We start from the raw sequence: 20,429 nt of genomic DNA on the forward strand, positions 1-20,429 counted from the left end.
TCGCTCCTATAGTCCCTCCTCGAGGTTTCTGGATCTAACCCTCCTATTTTGATACCCTTTGACAAGGACAAATTCTTGATGCCAAATAATGTTGCTTCAAAAATAGTGGCGATCTCTTCGTGCAAGTCCTGTGCCGCCTCCTCTCCTTGTTCAGAATATTCCGACGAGTCACTCTACGACTCGGCTCCGGAGTCCTCTTCACTTGATGTCAAGTGTGGGGCTTGGTCAGCGAGATCTTCCTCCGCTACGTCTGGAAGTGGCAGGTTCCTGGTGACCTCGACCAACTCCTTCCACATACACGACCTTTGTCTCTCCCGACTATGACTCCGACTTCTATTGTGCCTCTTCGGGCTCTTCGAGTTAGCAACCTCCCTTAGCCATTGTCTCCTTTCGGCCTATTCTTTTATGCGGAGAGATCTCCATACAGTTCCCTCGTCTACTCCTTCGGTGGCAGTGGTACGTTTGTCCTTGTTTGGCCGTAGGGGCATCAAGTGCTAGAGGTACAGCATCGACTAGCCTCCCTCTCCTCTTCCTCCCTACAACTCCACTCCTCGTACCTTCAAAGTACTTGTTGCCAACGGAGTTCTCGTGCAGTTTCCTCCCTTTGATCTTGAATTGTAATCAGATTTCTGGCTAGTAACCTTGGAATACTTTCGAGCAGGTCAAAGACGAGAGTGCTGACGGTGAGTTCACCACGTATCGTGCCTTCCGAGACGGCCCTCTCCCAAGCCTCTCTCTTCACGTACTGCGTGACCGACACGTCCCACAACTCTACCAAGTCTATCGACAACTGATCCTCTCGTGCCTCTTCCGCGGTACTCTTCGTGCGTGTCACTGTCCACAACAATTAATTGCTGGTTGAATGGTCGGGCCATTAATTCCTTCCGCCTGCCGCCATAGATATCTCCATGTTCGTTCAGGCAGCGGCCCCAAAATGTTTAGTCCTTAATGTAAGGTTGGTAAAACTCACAGATAACACAGTGTTTTCCACACGTACCAATTATTCATGTACCAATACATTCATATATCACAGCATAAGTAATAATGATAAACAACTAGTCCAGAAGAGTTATATCTTTATTGATTTATCTAGAATATATCCATACATAATCTCCCTTGCCGAGGTTCCATCCAAACAATATATAGACCCGACGGTTGGCCAAGTTGCCTACCGTCACCAACTCCCAACTACCCGACGGAAACCTCTCGGCGACGCAACATAACCATAAACACAATTATAATTACTATTCTTACTAACATAAGTTATTTACCCCTAACAAAAGGCTTTGCACCACTATCGGTCTTTTCATCGGGGATGTCACAGGGGTCTTAAGAACTCAAAATGTGATTTAGTCGAACTTTGTTTTGCCCCATAAATGCTTTAAGCGATTTAGGATTTTTATCGAGTTTAGCAGGTAATTGAAATCCAACAAAAAAAATCTGATTTTGCACACGTAACTCCTCTCTTTCTTACACAGAGTAGATTTGACAAGGTCTTATTGACGTGTATTTTGTACACTATCAAACACAGAATAAAATACCCAAGGGTACCTTATCCTCTCTTGAGTAAAGCCTCTGAATGCTAAAGATATCGCGAAAAGGATCAATCAGGGTGACTTCAAGGTTCTTTGTTGTAGGATCTCTACGTGTGGATAAGCACCAATGGTCGTTGTGAATGTTGTTTCTTCAAGGGGTCTTACGCACTTTAGAAGTTGGTCCGTGTTACTCTTACTTAACTGCAGGAACAGGAATTTCCTAACACTAACAAATTCTCAAAAAAGATCAAAAGATAGGGTTTTCAAGAGATGAATTCTAATCTAATCCTAAGAATGACTCAATGTAGGCTAGACTTGGTAAGATTCTACCAATTTCAGTATTGCCAAAGAATTACAACTCTACTGGAATTGATGCGATCTTCTAAGGTGATTGGTGATTTTCAAATCATCAAGAATTATAGATACTACCATAAAGATACATATCAATAGTTCAATAATGACTGAAGGTTCAAGCAATCTAAATATCTCCAGTTGACCACGCAAGGCATCCTTACAATCAGTAAGAAGCTAGTGGTTTGGAACGTGAATCTCACCAAAGATCAAGCACAACACTTAGTCCTTCGAACTTAAATATTACTTCGACTGAGAATGATTCAAGAAAGTAAACAACCATGAAGATAGCCACAAGAATTGCAATAAAACACCATAACTTCAATATTTTATTGATCTCAAAGCCAAAATAGACAACAATTGTTCGAAATTCTTTCTTCACTACTCAATCTTGCTACAAAATAACTTTCTTCTCTCCAAAGCTCTAACTATTATCTATCTCCTTAATATCTAATTTCTAATGACAAAATGAAAATGAGTGAGGGTATATATAGCATCCTCAATTACAATGAACGGCCCAGATCAAAAGAAGATCAACGGCTGAGATTTTGACACCTAAACCCTAATTAGGGTTTGTTACAAAAAGCTCCCCTTTTAGATGAACATTATTAAATGCATAGCCAAATATTTAATTGGCACAAAAATCGAGGAAACATAGACCAATGATAATTAAGATGCCACATCATTCTATAACAACCGTTCTTCTAGAACCTTGTTCCCCTTCCAATGTTCTTTCTTAGCATATGCAACGAATCTGGACACAATTCCTTCAATCTCAGCAATAGGAATCTCAAGAAGATTCCTCATTCGCTCGTCCAAGTGGATAACCTAATCAAAGGCAGTGAGAAGAGTTGTTTCCCATCCAGGTTCGAGTTCTTTGATCTTCTCAATCAGGAGCATAGTAGTGAACATTAGATCCCGTTGCTCATCCGTGATGATATTCTCATCTTTGCAAAAGATGACCTTGACTCTCTCTTCCAACTCTTGGAGGTCCACATCAATCTCAACTTCGATCCTCCTGCCAAGAATGGTACACAACACTTCAAACACCTTATCCTAAATTGGATGGATGACACCTTCAATTTGATATTATTTGGTGCTGACGTCTTCAAAAAGAATCTCTTTCATCTAAAGTAGAGTTGACCACTGAAGTAGGTTATGAGCTCCTCCATCCATTATCTTTTCTTGTGCTAGGATCTTCCTTGGTGTTTGCCTGATTACTTGCAGAACAGGAATGATAACATCTCTAGTGTGAGCGAAAGTGGCCACAGTTATCATTAGGTTGTGGACGATCTCAAGGACCTGGATAGCCCGGTGGATTGTCTTCATCATTCTTGTTGAAAATTCAACAGCTACTGTGTGGGATTTGTCAATCCAAGAGCTCATAAGCTGAACCAAGCTCTTGACTCTTTCTACCTCGCCAACTGATTCGAGGGGAAGTGCTTGCACAGGAGATACTGCTGGATCCTGATGTCCCAAAGGCTGATTGAGATGACTAAAGTAGCCTCTCCAAGCACCGACTTCTCTCTCAAGCTTTCTATTCTTTTCCATTTCTTCTTTAAGTTTGTCTTTAAGTGCTTCAAATGAATCGGTTGCCTCATCCAATGCCTGTTCAGTAGTGAGTGGACCAAGCTCAAACGTTTCTACATCATACTCATCTGCAAGGATTTCACCTTCATACTTGTCCACTACTGGTGTAGCTATCTGCACTTTCCTGGATCCTGTCTCATCTGTGATCACCTTGGACATCTTGGTTGCCCTCTTCTTTTCCGTTACCTCTTGAGAATTTCCTATAAGACTCTCTAAGTCAATCACATCCTCTTCATCTTCAATCACAATCACCTTTGTCATTCTCTCTTTTAACCAATCTGGAATGGCAGATCTTGTCTCTCTAACTTGTATTTCCTTAGGTAATGGTTCATCTTCTCGGAGAGGGGATGTCGCCTCATCATCATTTTCCCGATCCTCCTGTAGCTCATCAATTTGTAGCGGTTGACTTGATGAATGCTGAGGTGTTTGTCCCTTCTCTAGTTTATCATTTTGTACCATGGATTCCATAGATTCATCAATCTCAGGTACCATCTTCTCTTGACCTTCAGCTTGACTCGCCTTCTTTCCATGTCGAGAAGATGTGCCTGATGGGCGATCTCGATTGGCCTCTTGCTTCTTCTTGGAAGGTTCTCTTTTCTCAGGTCTTTCTTTCCTCTTTGCGCCTCTAGGATGAGAATTGCCTTCACTTGCGCTCGCTCCTCCTTCTTTTGGACTTTCCTCCAAAATAAAAGTCATTGGTATATTCTGTTCTCTTAACTTCTGATGTTGTACATCCACCCATCTACGAGTACATGACAAAACTGGAGCCATCAAAGCTCTCAAGTCCGAAAACTCAGGCTCGCTCCAATCTATCTTCACTCTCTTATCTTCCTTGTCATAGGATGACTGGAGATGCCTGCCACTGTCCTGAGCTTGATCGGCTACTCTATAAACTTTGCATTTCCTAATGAAATCTAAAGGTAATCTGGAATGCATCTTTCTTTTCACTTCTAAATCACTTGAGAGATTCATCCAAAAGTCCTCTACCTGAAACTCGTGTTTGTACTTCTTGCCAACTATCTCCTCCATATAACCATGAGGATCGAAATTCTCCCTCGAGGCAAAGAACGTGAATGAATATAAAGCCAGTTCCTTCTCTGCATCCTCCGAGGCTTGAGTATTAGGACATACCTCAACTGAATTCCCCAATATGATGGGCATGGGAACTCCATTTCCATGCTTGTGTCTGAATGCCTTTGCATAAGCTGCCAACTGTCTGGTCACCTCAAGTAGCACTATCCTGTTTGTCGGATACCTCGGCAACATGTAGGGAGGTGAAGGACACCCATGAATTCTGATATATGTAAACTTTTGAAACTGGATGAACCATGCACCATACTTCTTCACAAGTTCTTGTGCATCCAGAGATAGTCGATTATGAATCCCACCTTGCAATATCCTAGTGATGTTCATCGTGAAGGTGTCATTGACTAACTTGTAGTCACCTCTAGGAGGATGATGCAAATGAACATAAGAGTCACAAACTCTCACTTCTCCGGGTCCTCTTCCGATCACTCCTCTGTGAGATAGCCCTACATATTCGAAACTCCTGATCAGGGCATATATGACATATGAGCTCATGTGGAATGATTTAGTAAGTCTTAGTCTTCTCAACTGCACATCCAGACAATGGCTAATAATTCTAGCCCAATGAATCGTTCTTTTTCCTTGGACTATCACTTGGATGAAGAAGAACATCCACTTTTCGAAGTAGAAGGCTTGAGGAGCCCCTGTAACTCGATTGAGCAAAGTTATCAAATCTCTGTACTCTTCCTAGAAGTCGATTCTATGTGGTGTGTTGCGAATCTTGCTCAGGCGAGGACGACTTTTGAGCAACCAATTTTTATTGATGAGATTCAAGCAAGTGTCGGGATCATCTTCATACATTGATCTGGCTCCTTCTAGGCTTTTGTAAATCATATCTTTATGCTCTAGAAGATGAAGATGAAGAGCCTCACTTATAGCCTCCTCTGAAAGGTAAGCCAAAGTGTTTCCTTCCTTGGATACGATCGACCTTGATTGTGAGTCATAATGGCGGGCACACTCGATCATCAGCTCATGACACTGGACTGCTGGAGGGAAACCGGCCACCGTGATGATGCCACTTTCAATTATTCTCTTCGCGACAGGTGATGGTTTGCCAATGTAGGGGACCTCTCGAAACTTCTTCATACTGAAGTTTCCCAAGTTGGTATCTCCGATATTGCTCCATTTGGACACGATCCTGGTCTCCAATTCTTCGTTCTTATGATCTTCCTTCATGAGAGCCAGGCGACTAGTAGATGCTCCCGCCTTTGGAGTCGCCATCTTGACACCTACATAACATTTCACAATGAGTAATATATCTTGAAGTGTAGAAATATAGAGTAGAAAGGAAGATTTAAGATTTTAATTAGGAAACTTCATGATAAATCTTGAGTTATCATTTCCTAATTAACTTTGCCAAACTTAGAATTTTCAAAACAAAAGTTCAAAATTCAAATCTTCAACAATGGTGTCAAGATGATTTCGCCATACCTCCTCTTGAGTATTAAACTCTAAGAAATGATGCAAAATAGGTGAATTTCGCTAGGCGAAATGTAGATCAAAGTTCTCCCTTGAATAAAATGCGCCTCCTTTAGCCTTCAAAAGATTCAGTTCCACTCCCTTCTAGCCTTCAACACTTGAAAGAAAATCGCTCCAAACAAACCAGATTTCGCACCTTCAATTAGTCTTCCAAATTCGCACTTGAAGCAATGATTGAATGATTTGAATGATGAAAAAACACCTCCAATATATAGAGCACTCACCCCTTTGCTCCCTCTAGGCTGACTTGGCAAAAAGAGGTTTAAAAAATAAATAAAACTCCAAAAAGGAGGGGCCAACTTGGTAAAATAAATAAAAATAAGACCTCAAGCGCTCCATATTTAATTTTAATTTAATAAAAATTAATTTTAAATGCCTACAATAAAAGTTCGATTTTCTCAAGGCTCAAAATTAATTTATTAAATGCCAAAATGCTTTTAATTTAATGCGAATTTAAGTTTAATTTTCCAAATGCCTCAAAATTAGTAATTTTGGCGATCATTTTAAGGAATATCAACGCTCAATAATGTAAAAATGAAGGATATCACCAACTTCGCCCTGGACCTTCAGTGAAGGTCAGGAGCGATTTTTCAATCTAGTCCTTGCATACCTCCCCTTTTCGTCCAAAACTTCATCTAGGCGTTTAAATGGCATTTTTAACTATGGTTTTGAGTTTGATTTCATTTGATTCTCTAGGAGGAAAGTGCTATTAGGATTTTTTCACCCTGGACCCTCAAAGAGGGTTAGGAGCGATTTTTCACTTTTGCTCTTAATCCTTCATCTTTTAATTGTCAATTCTCCTTGTGGGGTAAGCAATGATCTCCTTCACTCGCTCTATGCATGCTTGGTTTTCTTTTTCAATGCAAAATAGGGGCTTCAAAGATTTTCGCTCTGGGCCTCCAATGAAGGTCAGGAGCGACTTTTGCAATTTAGGCTAGGATCATCAAGTTTTGGAGGTAAATCCTTGTTCATCACGTTTTGGAGGACCTTTCTACCTTAGCACAACCTTGCCTTAGTGCGATCTTGAAGGGAAGTTGTTGGTTTTGCAAATTTCGCCCTGGGCCTTTAGTGAGGGTCAGGGGCGATTTTGAGTCTTTTGCACAAATTCTTGATCATTCCAACTTCAAATTACTCTTAAGGCGTAGAACATCATACTTCACTCCCTACTGAGTCTTGAGAACAAAAATATCATCCCGAAATGCAAGGAAAATGGGCATACTGGGAAATTTTGCCCTGGACCCTAGGAGAGGGTCAGGAGGGATTTTCCCTATTGTCATCAAAATTTGCACTCCTAGCATCTCAATTCCACTTCAAGGCATTTCAAACACCATTTCTACCTTGTGCCTAGGCTTAGCTTTGCTCAATTTTGAAGAAAAAAGTTGGATATTAGGTTTTTCACCCTGGGCCCTCAGAGAGGGTCAGGAGCGATTTTGCAAATTCAAGTTTATCCATCTTTTGTTAGCCCTCCAAATTTTCTTCAACGGGCAAAACATACCCTTCCTCACTCATTCAAGCAAGATTTTGTCTTAAGTCTTCAAAGAAAGGAAAGAAACTTAGAAATTCGCCCTGGACCTTCAGAGAGGGTCAGGAGCGACTTTTCAAACCTGGCTTGATTGCCTCCTTGTTGATCGTCCAAATTATATTCAATGGGTAAAACACACTTACCTTTGTCTATTCCAATCGTAAAAATCACTTTGACCTAGCAAGAAATGTGCCTTTTGAAAACTTCGCTCTGGACCTTCAGAGAGGGTCAGGAGCAAATTTACTCCCCTTGGGCAGAACTCCTTCAATTCATCATCTTCAATCAAGTCTAGATACTTTATTACGTTCATTTCATCCTCCATCATGTCTTTGATATCTCAATTTGACCAAACAAGGTTAGGAATGACTCCAATAGGTTTTTTCACCCTGGACCCTCAAAGAGGGTCAGGAGCGATTTTGATGATTCCAACAAGATCCTTCATCATTTCAAGTTAAAACTCCTTCAGGTGGATGGAGAAAGTCATTCATTTTCCATTTATGCCCAACACTTGGTCTTTTTCCACTACAAGATGAGGGAAATCAAAATTTTGCCCTGGGCCCTCAGCAAGGGTCAAGATTGATTTTTCCCTTAGCCTTCAAAATTCATCATTTTGCATGCCTTCAAATCTTCAAAAGCATCCAGTCGCGTCTAATCATCCTTCCTGGAGACCCTGCACAAAACAAATTAGAAAAGTTAGTGACAAATAGGCCTTAAATAACATTTTCGCCCTGGACCTCAGCAAGGGTCAGGAGCAATTTCACCCTTTCTGGCTAAACTATTCAAAATTTAAGTCTCCAATCACTTCACAAAGCAGAGTTAGATCATTCTCAAGGCCAGGAACCAGTTAGCAAGCCCTCTCAAAACAAGAATTTGTGTTTTAGGATGAAGTTCGCCCTAGACCCTCAGCAAGGGTCAGGAGCGAATTCTCTATTTCAGGCATCATTTTGCTTTCAAAAATTTCATCAAAACTTCCCCAAGCAAGAACACACCTAAATCCTCTTAAAACATCTCAACACTTAGCCAAAATTGTGAAGGAAATCTAGTCTACAAGGATTTTCGCCCTGGGCCCTCAGAGAAGGTCAAGAGCGAAATTGGCATTATCAGGTTCTTGATCTATTTCTTCACTTATTCAACTTAGCCCACTAGACTCACTTTCTTCACTGATTGTGTTTAACTGACTTAGACCAAAAAACAACTGGACCTTACCATAAAGACTTTCAATCTAGACTTAACCTGAGACCTATTTGACTCCCCTGACAGGCTTACCTTATTTCAACAATCTCAATTCTTCAGGAAGACACTTTAACAATTTTCCAAAATTTGACTGGACTTAGCTTGAATAACATCAAAGCCCTAGCCCAGACAAACCACTCACTCACTCAAAACCCTAAAAGCAGAGAGAAGAACAAGCAAAACAAAAGCAAAAAAGAGGGGGTCCCCATTCTAATGGGGCGATGTGTGAAATGGTCACAACAGGTCCCTAGTTGAGACAGGAATGGTGGACTTTGTAGAACAAATGGTGACTTGGCTGGGAAATGTTCCCCAACATTTCAAGGATGACTATCCAAATCAAAGCCACAATCTCTGGTTAACCCCCCACAAGCCAAACCAAATGACAAAAGACTAATTCAAAGTAAAAATAAGGTTACAAACTGAGTCAAGTCACCGACCATGGAAATCTAGTGTGTGTAGTGAAGTTCATTCCAGCTTAAAGAAAGTTGAAACATCATTGTTCAGTCATGACAAGCTGTGTTGTGACGTTTTCACACATTGCCTCATTGCAAATGGGGACCCCTTACTTTTTTAGGCCCTCTCGGTCTTTTGGCTTTCGTTTTTGGGTCTTTTCGTTGCAGTCTCTTCAGTCTCTCTCTTTTGCAAGTGTTTATGGGTTAAATTTGATCAAGTCTGCTTTTTGTTTGAGCAATTTTGGCTAAGTCTAGGACTCGTTCTGTCAGTTTCAGGGTTTTTTCCTTCTGTCCTACATTTTAGGGTTTTCAAAAACTGAACGTCACATTAGAATTAGGACCCTTTGAGGAACCACCCAGTGAAATTTGAGCAAATTCTAAGCAACTTTCTATTTTTAGAATGTTCCTATTTTTTAGGGATTTCATTGCCTCCCGGATTGTCTTCGTTTTGCCAAAAAGCAAGCTTACTATTTTTTAGTAATTTTCTATTTTGGGAAGTCTATTTGTGGCAGGTTCCTCATAGGCAAGCACTGAAGACTTAAGTATTCTTGAACATTTCTAAATCCGGAAAAGTCAAAAAGAAGGCTCAAAGGATCAAAATTGGCTAACTGTGGGCATCCATTCCAGAAGTGGAAAACATGGAAAATCTTCTAGTCTGGCAAAAATCACTTCAATTCCCCAAGGTGGTATACTGATCTGGAAGATGTGCAACAATGGCTGTCTCGAAAAGCACTTAAAATGCTAAAATTCCATCGCATAATGATTTCCATGCCCAAGCCAAGGTATGGGCACCAAATCGGAGGAGTCAAGGAAAAACTTGAAGAAATTAAAATTCCTCCATCAAGTCAAAATGGCACCCAAGGAAGGTCAAGGGCGCCAAAACAAGGTGGGCATGGAAAAACTTGAAAATGATGAAAAACCATGGCATAAAGGATTCAATGCCCAAGGGAAGTAGTAGGGCGCCAAAGTGGATTGCTCATAGATAACTTCAAAATTGCAAATTTCCCTCACCAAGGTGAATCAATGTGCATGCATAGAGAAGGGCGCCAAATCAAGGTGCTCATGGAAAATGCAAAAAAAATCACAAATTCCTTGCCAAAGTGAAAGTAGTGCCCAACATTGATGCAGGGCGCCAAAAAAAGGGGTCAAGAAAAAGTGAAAAACTGCAAAATTTCTTGGCAACATGAAAATAGCGCCCAAGTAGAGGAGTCTGGCACCAAATCAAGGTCTCCATGGAAAACTCCAAAATGACCAAATTCTATAACATAGGCAAAACATCGCTCAGGTCTTGGATAGGGTGCCAAAATGATCTAGGCATGGAAAAGTTAAAAACCACCAAATTCCTTGACAATGTGGAAATGGTGCCCAAGCACAATGAAGGGGCACTAAAATCAAAGAGCCATGGAAAATCTCCAAAATCATAAAATTCCTTGCCCAGTATGAAATGGCGCCCAGGTGAAGGAGAAAGGGCTAGGAGAAAGGAGTAAGGAAAAAATCAAAATGTTAAAATTCCCCCTCCAAGCAAAATGGTGCCCAAGCGAGACACAAGGGCGCCAAAATGTGGTAGGCATGGAAAATGAATGAAATGGCGAATTCCTCCAAAATGTGAAAACAACGCCCAAGTATGCATTGGGGCACCAAAATGAAGACATCAAGGAAAAACTTAGATAAGTGAAAATTCCTCAATGCAGTGGATTCCACACCCAAGTCAAGAAAATGAGAATTTTCCAAGGCAAGGAGCAAATTGAGGGTCAAGGATAGACAAAAAGAGCAGAAAATTCCCCTTAGTAAAAATTTAAAAAAATCCATTTTTAGGCATCAAAATTCATCAGAATCTCAAAATGATGATAGGTTTGGATTCATGAGAGAGTTTTCGCTCTCCTGGTCCCTGGAACCCTAATTTGAAAATTTTCCTAAAAACTAGGAAATGTGTAGAATTGATGAAAAATCTTATCCAAGGCAAGGAAAATTCAAATCTCAAGAAAATTCTTCCGAGATAAAGTTTTCTCTCCAGGGATTTTCTCTCTCCAAGGGTTTCTCACCAAGTGGCAGCAGGGTCAACGCATGAAGAATTAATGGAGCATCTTTCGCATGCAGCCGTCACATTTAAGGCATTAGGGCAGTTTCCTTTTGCATGCAGCCATCACATGTGGAGATGATGGTGCATTTATGGAATGATGGGGTGATTTGTGCATAGAGGAATATTCAGTGCATGTTGAGTGAATTTAGTAAAGAATGGTGCATTTAATGCATTTTTGATACCAATTGTATTGGGTTGGAATTAATTGTATATGGGCATAATGGGCAATTATTGCTGATTCCCACCTTGTTGCATCATGTGTGGGGAATCTTTTAGGGCAAAACCCATGTAGCCAAGGCTTGAAGCCTATATAAAGGGGTGACCCCCTCATTTGTAAAGGAGGGAGACTTGTATGAAATTGTTGCGATACGTTTTGAGATAGTAACAGTGAAACATTGTTCTCTAATGGTGTCCACTTAAGCTATTTTTTAAAAGCTTGCATGGTTTCACCTTCCTCAATTAGAGTAGAAGTAGAATAGTGCTTTGATTTCAATGGAGAATGTAATGGTGTTTGATGAATTTCCATGGTTCAAACTTTTTGCATCTTGCTGATTGTAAGTTGCAGTGTAAAGTTAGCCTGAGCCACCAAATTTGTGCTAAGTTCGATTGTGAATAGTCATTTGGATTGTGCCGTGTTGGGTATTCAAATGCACTTTCTCAATGTGAAAATCCTTCAACATTCTCAGAAGATTGCATGGATTTTTGCGGACTTGTAGTTAAACTTGGCGAAGCAAAGCTTGGTTTATTTGGAATTTGTCCACTAAAACATTATCTAATTATCTCTCCGCTAAGGAGTAGATTTAGATCCTTTTAAACCCTTCCCCCTTTATTTTCAATGCATTCTAGTTCAATTCATTTGAAGCAGAAGCATCATAGAATTGTCATATCCGATGATGAAATTCCAGCCACAGCAAAGAAGTGAAAGAATGATTCAAACGTAACTCCCCTTGGATTACCAGCAATCACATCAGACAACTGAGTCACATCCATTGTGAAAAGGAACCTTGGAGTCTATTGTTTTCAACTTTCTGCAATCTTAGCATACAATCGCACTTTGATCAAGACAGAGTAAGGTTACCATTGGTAACTTTATTTTGTGTTCGACGTAGTCATAAAAAACACATCAACACTACATGGGGCGACTCTAACTCCAAAAGCAACCTGGATATTGCCTCGCTACTAGCCAGCGTCTATAAACCCGGTGAGGTTATCGCCTATAAGCTCACAGAGATTTCTCCATTTCCAGTAAATTTTCCTTTTGAATACCAATAGAGGTGTCTGCACTCCCAAAGCCAAGCACTTTTGATATTTCTTCGCTTTTCAATTTCTTTCTTTTGGTTTTTTTTCCTTTTTCTTTTCACTTTCCCTTATTTTGGCTTGTAAGCAATGAAGCCTACGTGGGATTGAGTGTTACAATGGTCGCTGAAGCAAAGCTTCAGATTTTTCACTTGCAATGACTTCCCTTTGACAAGACAACAGACCTAAGAAATTATTAAGCGTGAGATGTGCAATGATTGCAATGTTGGTGACAAGACCCAAGATGCAATCAAATTTTTAAAATGAATAAGCTTTTAACCAAGTGACTTGACTATGAGGCCAACCGTCAATTAAGTGCTCTACCAAAGTCAGCACCCAAGAAATAGAATGAAAAATATCCTGCCTTCATACACCAAAGCCAAGAAAAACATACATACCCTTACAAATATGACAGGGAGACAACCCCTTCGAAAGCAAACCTACACTAAAGCAAACGAATCAAACTAGCCTAAAGCAGAAAACAAGAAATCTAAGCTACAAACAGAAGCAAACTACACTAAAACAGAAAGAAAACTAAACTAACTATATAGAAGGAGAGACTGACTATACAAAATGCGGACTATTTAATCTCTGAACTAGGATGACTTCTCAACACATGTAGCAATAAAAAGGTAAAGGGCATAGTCCTAAGTTTGGCCAATTTGACTTTGTATTCTGAAAGAATTTTTTTTTTAGAGGGTCGCTCTCAGGTTCAATCAGGACATCAGGCAATATTAACAATTGAGGCAACTCATTGGTTCCATAGTTGATCCATATACAGGTTGTTTTCCCAAAACATTCAGCATCAAACTGATAATATTCAACATTAACAGCAGAAAGGAAAGAAACAACCTGGCGTGTCTCTGAGTTGTGCAATGTGTTGTGTGGTGGGAGATCTTCAATAGCTTCAGGAGGTCGCAACTGGTGGTGCAGCATCCTGCTTGTGTTTGGTGTGTGCAAATCAGCATCAAATACAATAGTGGATTGTACATGCTCAAAATTTGGCCTGAACCCGAACTCGAACTCAAGATAGTAAGGTGCTTCATCTATCGATCTATCGATGTATCTTCAGGTTGCATAAACAATGCAGCCTTATGCATTTTGTCAACATGTCCTTAAACAGCAAGGATTCTTCGATAGCTTGATCTTCAAAGACATCCTCAACTGGTCCCTGGAATGCCTCCCCCATTTGTGGGGCTTTTGCGAATTGTTCTTCGGCCTTTGGCTGATCCATAAGGGTCACTTCAACACTTTCCTCCTCAAGTGAAAGGCCATCAAGGCATTCCATTGCCATATTTTGATTGGTGGATTCATCTTGGCCAATGTCTAACAATTCCTCTTTTTCATCCTCAGAGAGTGTGGTGCTACAATGATTTTGCATTCTTCTGTACTCATTAGCAACAAGCACTCCACACTTTATCTATGATGCATTCCTTTGGTGATTTCGACGGTCCATACTGGTATCTGACTTGATTGACTGCTTCCAGAAATAGCAAATAGGTAAACTCGAAATGAGAAGTGTGATGAATTCTACATCACCAAGGCAACAACATGCTTTCCAAGCATATCTCTTCATCGAGACCAAACTAGTTCTCAATCAAACCCCTAAATTGAGTAAACTCATCAGTGCATGATGGAGGCTTGGGACTATCTAATTGTATGAACACCTCTGCTTTGGGGATATCCCAGAAAAAGATCTTTCCCTGTAATGCTAGCTCGACCCTTGACAAAAAGGCCAAGCAGTTCAGCTTTTCATACTCATCTGTGTTGTGGCTTCTACAATGCCCAACAAATGCAAATTCAGATAACTGCCTAGGATACAACTATGCACCAAGTCGCCCATGAAGTTGGGAAATGTCAACTTGAGGACAGTCTCTATGAAGTGGCTGCTCCCACATCTTGACTCAAAAATTATTTTGTATTGTTCAAATTTTCTACTTTTTTTGGTTTTTCTGGTTTTATGAAAAAAAAATTTGGTTTTTTCAATATAATAGAGATCTAGCATATCTTAGATATAGCTTTCAAAAGGGCATAATAGAGTTAGCTTGCTGCAAAATCCTAAGGTACCCTTAGCACCAATTTTGTTGACGTGGGAAAAGTATGCTTCGCTTTCGGTCAACACAGAATAGAATGTTGAACATAAACCATTCTCTCTTGGATAAGGGAGTCTCTAAATGCTGTTCTAAATGATCAAAGGGGACAACCTCAAGGTTTCAACTGTTAGGTCTTAATTGCTCAAGATAACTCAACGGTGATGTGTTTTGTGGTAAACACGAGGGGACTTACGAATGTAACAAGCTAGTCTGCATGTGGCAATGCTTTGATTCTCAAATTGGAGAAATACATAACAAAAGGGATAGGGTTTAGGAATCCCAAGGACAATGATAGTAACAGTTGGTGCTATGGGTATATAGACTTCAAATAAACTAGACTCGGCAAGTCTAGCGAGTCTGCCAAGACCCGGCCAGAATCGGTCGAGCCCGAGTCCAAGGTCGCTTGGCCTCAGGACTCACCGAGTCTTGTAACTATGATATATACTAACTTCATTTTAGGTTATAGGGTAGCACATAAGGAAGGTACTTATATTTGATGTGATTAACAAAGCCTTAATATAGCCCATTAGATTCTAAGTTTAATTCTTAAAGGTCTACCCCCAATTCCAAGCGGAAATTCAAGTTAACCCAAGCATAATAAATTGTTACTAAGATATCTTAAAGCAAAGACAACACATTTAGTAGTAAGTGGTTAGGTGTCTTATCAAGCTATGCCATATCCTCACTTCATTACAATAATTGCAAAAGATAAATCAACTTGATTATTATAAATATAGAACAATAACCAATACTTTGAGAAGTAGAGTGACTTATTACATACCAATTTGGCCCCATGGCATTACAATTTCATCTAGGCAAGCATAAAATAAGTTATAAATAGCAAAAGGAAAAGAATAATTCCAACAACTAATTCAGTGAGGACCATATCAAAGATGTCATATTCGGAAACCCTTATCAAATTCTATGGTGCAACGGGGCACAACATTGTTAAAATAACCTCAACAATAGTGTTAGAAATGGGAAATCCTCCTTTGGTAACATACCCTTTAGGTTCCAATTCATTAAGTTCATCTGCATGCCCAAGTTTCAGCACTTGTCTGAGAAACATGAATCCATTCTCAGATTGCAGACAGGAACAAAAGTGTAGGAAAAATGGTAAGCTTGCCACCATTTTTGTGAGAAGAATAGAGTTTTCATAGTGATCCTTTGTTGGATTGGAAATTCCAATGTCAATACCCACTTCTCCGGTCAACAACTTCCTTCCCTTTGTTCAAAACATGACTTGCAAGCCATCTCTATGGCCACCCATCCCACTATCACTGTTGCAATCGCTGTTACTGCTGTTATTAGCAAACCCATTTCCTAGGTCTGGTCCCTCTTGCTTGGATTGATATCCTTCTTGCATTCACTTATATAATCATGCACCAAAAGAAACAAGATCCAGTGTTTTCTTTTTCATAGGCCTAATAGGGAAACCAAGATTAGTTTTCAACTTTTCCTTCCTACAATTGTTCATCTTTGCCAGCACACCCGTCTCCAATGAAATCCCTCTCTTTATGCTTTGATGGACGTTCATAGCCCACTCAAAAGCTCTCCTTTCAGCATTTGCAAGGAAGATTCTAACAAAGGTTGTGGAATCTGGCTATTACACGGTACACCTACCAATTGCATTTTTCTTGAAAGTTTATAAACCTTGTTTTTTCTCATGAAATTCTACTATTCTTTATGCTTTGATGGGCATCCATACTCTGTCCTCCCATTGCTTCCTGCAAAACAGAGGGGGGCACCACTTCTTCCACAACAGCCATACTTGTACCATAACTCTCTCTAACCCCAATTTTTTACTTTTTCTTTTTGTTTTATTTTTATTTTGCTTATTTAGTTTCCCACTCCTGGCGAGGAATGTGACACTTTTAGTCAAGCCAAGCAGAAGCTTTTGTTGATGAAGTATTTGTGAAGAAACAATGTTAGGAAGTTGTCAGTATGTTAGCTTTTACAGTACTATATTGTTTGGAAACTTGCAGAATGATATCCTTTACAATATTACATTATCTTCAGTACTTTATAAATTGTTACAGTTGTTTAATAATCCACTACTACATTTATTAGGTACGATTTGGTTGATCTTACCCGGCAAGCATTGGCGAAACTTGCTAATCAAATTTTCCTGAATGCCGTGAAAGCTTTTAATGCAAATGATGTTGAGCAAGTGGGTATCCAAGGAAAATTATTTCTAGACCTGATAAGAGATATGGACATCCTCCTGGCGTCTGATGATAATTTTCTACTTGGAACATGGCTGGAAACTGCAAAGCAACTGGCGGAAAATCCCGAACTGCAAAAACAGGTGAGCAAACATCAATGCTCACTCAAAATCTGGAAAAAGTGCTTTACACAAGATTTATTAACACTTATATCCCTTTTGAATGAGATAGGAAAAATTGCTTAAGCCTTCTGCATTTGTTAGGATTCTTCATGAACTACCACCCATAAACTTGTTTGTTTTAGATGTGCAGTATGAATGGAATGCAAGAACCCAAATAACAATGTGGTTTGATAACACTGAAACAGAACCTAGTTTACTTCGCGATTATGGTAACTCAAATTTTTCAAGTTATATATTTACGTGAATTTCTTTGGTGCATGTTAATGTGAAACATTGATCTCATTTTAATAATTCTCCACCTCTACAAGACCAATCCAAGCTATTATGCTATAGAAGATAAATCCTAAAGCAATCTTTTTTCTGAAACCTGGCATATACTTTGTCTATTTTTGGTTTTTTTGCTGCAGGAAACAAATATTGGAGTGGGCTTGTGCAAGATTATTATTTACCTCGAGCAGAAATCTATTTCTACCATTTACTAGAAAGTATGAGAGGCAACAAGGCATTTCCATTTGACACATGGAGAAGAGATTGGATATCGCTTACAAACAATTGGCAAGATAGTACTGATGTTTATTCAGTGAAAGCACGAGGAAATGCTCTCAACATTTCCCGAGCAATATTCAAGAAATACTTCCAAGGATTGGGTATTGCATCTGTGGATTACTTATCAGCTTCATGATACTTTTTGGCAGTTTAGGACAATAATATAGAACAATGAATTGTGCAAACAACTTTTCTTAATTTATTATGTAAAAAATTATTGGCATTGCCACTGAATAGTTCACTCCGTGTCTTTACATTAAATGCAAAGTTAATCTTTAACTACTCCATTTGAACATTTGACCCTTGGCTTAATTTTAACAAATACTTTTGCAAGATTAAACTACAGCAAATCGAAATTAACATATAAACAGAATGTTGTAATCAATCTTAAATTAACATGTACTTTATTTATTTTTTATTTGAAGAGTCTGACGTTACTCTTTCTTAAAACTTTTAAATTTATTTTAGGTGATATATGTTTGCATAAACATGAAAACTAATCAAATTTTATTTGTTTGAGCCTCTAACAAAATGCTAGGATACCATGTAAAACAACCCCTCACAGATATGAACACATCAAAATCGAAGTTGAGAGCTTATGAATTGTAACAGTCGTATTCGTTAGTAGTTGAGACCCGTAGTGTTTTTATTTCTGGATGTTTAATGCAGATAAAGTATTTTGAATTGATTTGACAAAGGAATTTGAAAGTGCATTTAATACAAGTTAATGTTAAACATAAATTTTAGGTGCCTAAAGGTTGTAAAGATGATGTAATGATTGATAGATAGATACATAGATAAAGATTTCAATACTGTCCACAAGACCGAATTCATCTATAGGACCTCAATAATAAAAATCATAATTAAAGAACTGAGACGTTGCTGAAAGAAAAAGAGGGTTCATGCAGTTAAGCCCTAGTGTGAATTGCTGCTATTATTTTGTCTTTTGACGTTCATTAGTAAAAGAGGGGGTTGGAAGGAGGAGGTAAATCAGTATATGCTAATCCCAAAATAATTCAACATTAATTATCATTAATAATTTTTCCAAGCATCTCAACTAACCTCAAACCCAAATCATCATTAACAACATTTATTGTTCTTTCTTAATAATGAAGTGATTAATCAAATGATGAACATCAACACACATGCACACAAATGAACATTAGATTTATGTAGAAACTCAGAAGGGAAAAATCCACAATGAGATTAGCTGTGTGGATCTATTGTCTAAATTTAGCCTCACAAAAATACTATGAAGAACTTACAATATGAAGTAGAGACCAACCTACTAGAGACACCAATCCCTAATTATGCTTGCAAGCACCAACCTACAAGAGACACCAATCCCCTAATCCAAGATCTGAGCAACAACTCAATATGTGAGACACCAATCAAGATATACAAATGTGGAACTTCACAAAACCTTCAACCTCTATTAGATTTGATACACATCAAAACACTTACTCAATGTGAATAGGATCTACAAATTGATTTGCACACTTCAATTCATCTCGACTATAGACAACTCACTCAACTCTTTCCACATCCACCACACATAATCAAAATACACTAGGAATAAACCTAGATCAACATTACATATGCATTACAGTGATAATTATATTCACAAGTTGACCTAGAACATAATTACACCATCTACAAGTCGGCCTAGAACATAATTACACCATCTGCAAGCCGGCCTCAAATAAATCACTTAACCAAATGTGTAATAGGCAAAATCCTAAAGCCCACATGTTATACACTAGAAGAGGGGGCATGCTATGTGTTATCCAATATAGACTCAATTGGTCTTAAACAACTTTCACATACCTCCTCTAGTTGGCATATGTTATCTTCCTCAAGTGCATCAATTTGGAAGATTAGAATAGTTGGCCAACTAACATAGTGAACACTTTGTCACTTCTAACTTTTTGTTTGCTAAATATTAGCTTGTACAACTCTGGAATCTGACACACAATACTTAGTTCATCATTACTTCCAAACTACAAGCCATAAAACATTTTTGCGATAGAATGCATTACATAACATTAAAGTAATAGACCTCAATAACATACCGCAAACACTTCTAGATCACCTTTAACAACTTGAATAGATGTATGATGATATTATAAACATTTTATAAGAGAGTTATCAACATAGCTTGACACTAACCTTCTAGAACTCAAATGATCAAACATAGTCATGACAAAAGTAATTAAAAATGTTGTAGCTATCAGACACTTGAAATCAAGTACAATTACATTTAATTCTCATTGATTGCTTTGTCATCAATGATTGACTCATTTGACATCAATGACAACACAGTGTCTAGAGTGTTGTCCCCTTCACAATCATAAGCAATTAGTAGAGACCCTTAGCCTATTTTGATTCGCATAGGCTATTTAGAATGTAAAAGGAGAATAATTGATTAATTAATTAAGTTTTGTAAATAAAACCATATCCAAACAACTTACATTTAGTTAATTAATTTTACCAAGTGGAAAATTTAAATTAAAAAATGACATTTATGCAACACAAAATATAAAGTTAAATTATAAAGTCACTTTTGGAGGAAAAATAAAAAGTGATGGAAAATAATGTTTATTTATTTCTAAAAAGCACATAGAAAGGAGGATAGAGAAGAAAAGGCTCATTTTTGACAAGTTATTTTCAAAAACCTTAGTTTTGGAGATTGAGCACTTGTTCATCTTTCCTTCCGATGATAATAACCCTATGGCGTTAGTTTCGAGAATGGAAACCCTCTTAGCCAATTTACAAGTGGATTCACTCAAGATTTACAAGTATGCTCAATATTTGGAATT

General features: G+C 38.7%; 1 protein-coding gene across 2 annotated transcripts in view; it reads left to right on the forward strand.

The window, feature by feature from the left end:
• The window catches only part of LOC131041410 (alpha-N-acetylglucosaminidase), a 286,676-nt gene extending 268,784 nt beyond the window's left edge, over window positions 1–17,892 (forward strand). The window contains exons 17-19 of one of the 2 annotated variants that reach the window (XR_009105026.2): window positions 16,788–17,025; window positions 17,187–17,273; window positions 17,472–17,541. Coding sequence is in view for 1 of the 2 variants with exons in the window: in XM_057974485.2 (XP_057830468.2) it covers window positions 16,788–17,025; window positions 17,195–17,273; window positions 17,472–17,746 (592 nt within the window). In the remaining variant the exon portion in view is untranslated. Of the gene's footprint in view, window positions 1–16,787; window positions 17,026–17,186; window positions 17,274–17,471 lie in introns of both variants that reach the window. The other variant, XM_057974485.2, reaches the window with a different exon arrangement.
• The last annotated feature ends 2,537 nt before the right edge of the window (window positions 17,893–20,429 follow it).

The sequence above is a fragment of the Cryptomeria japonica genome, chromosome 7 (assembly GCF_030272615.1).
Source record: "Cryptomeria japonica chromosome 7, Sugi_1.0, whole genome shotgun sequence".
NCBI lineage: Eukaryota > Viridiplantae > Streptophyta > Pinopsida > Cupressales > Cupressaceae > Cryptomeria > Cryptomeria japonica.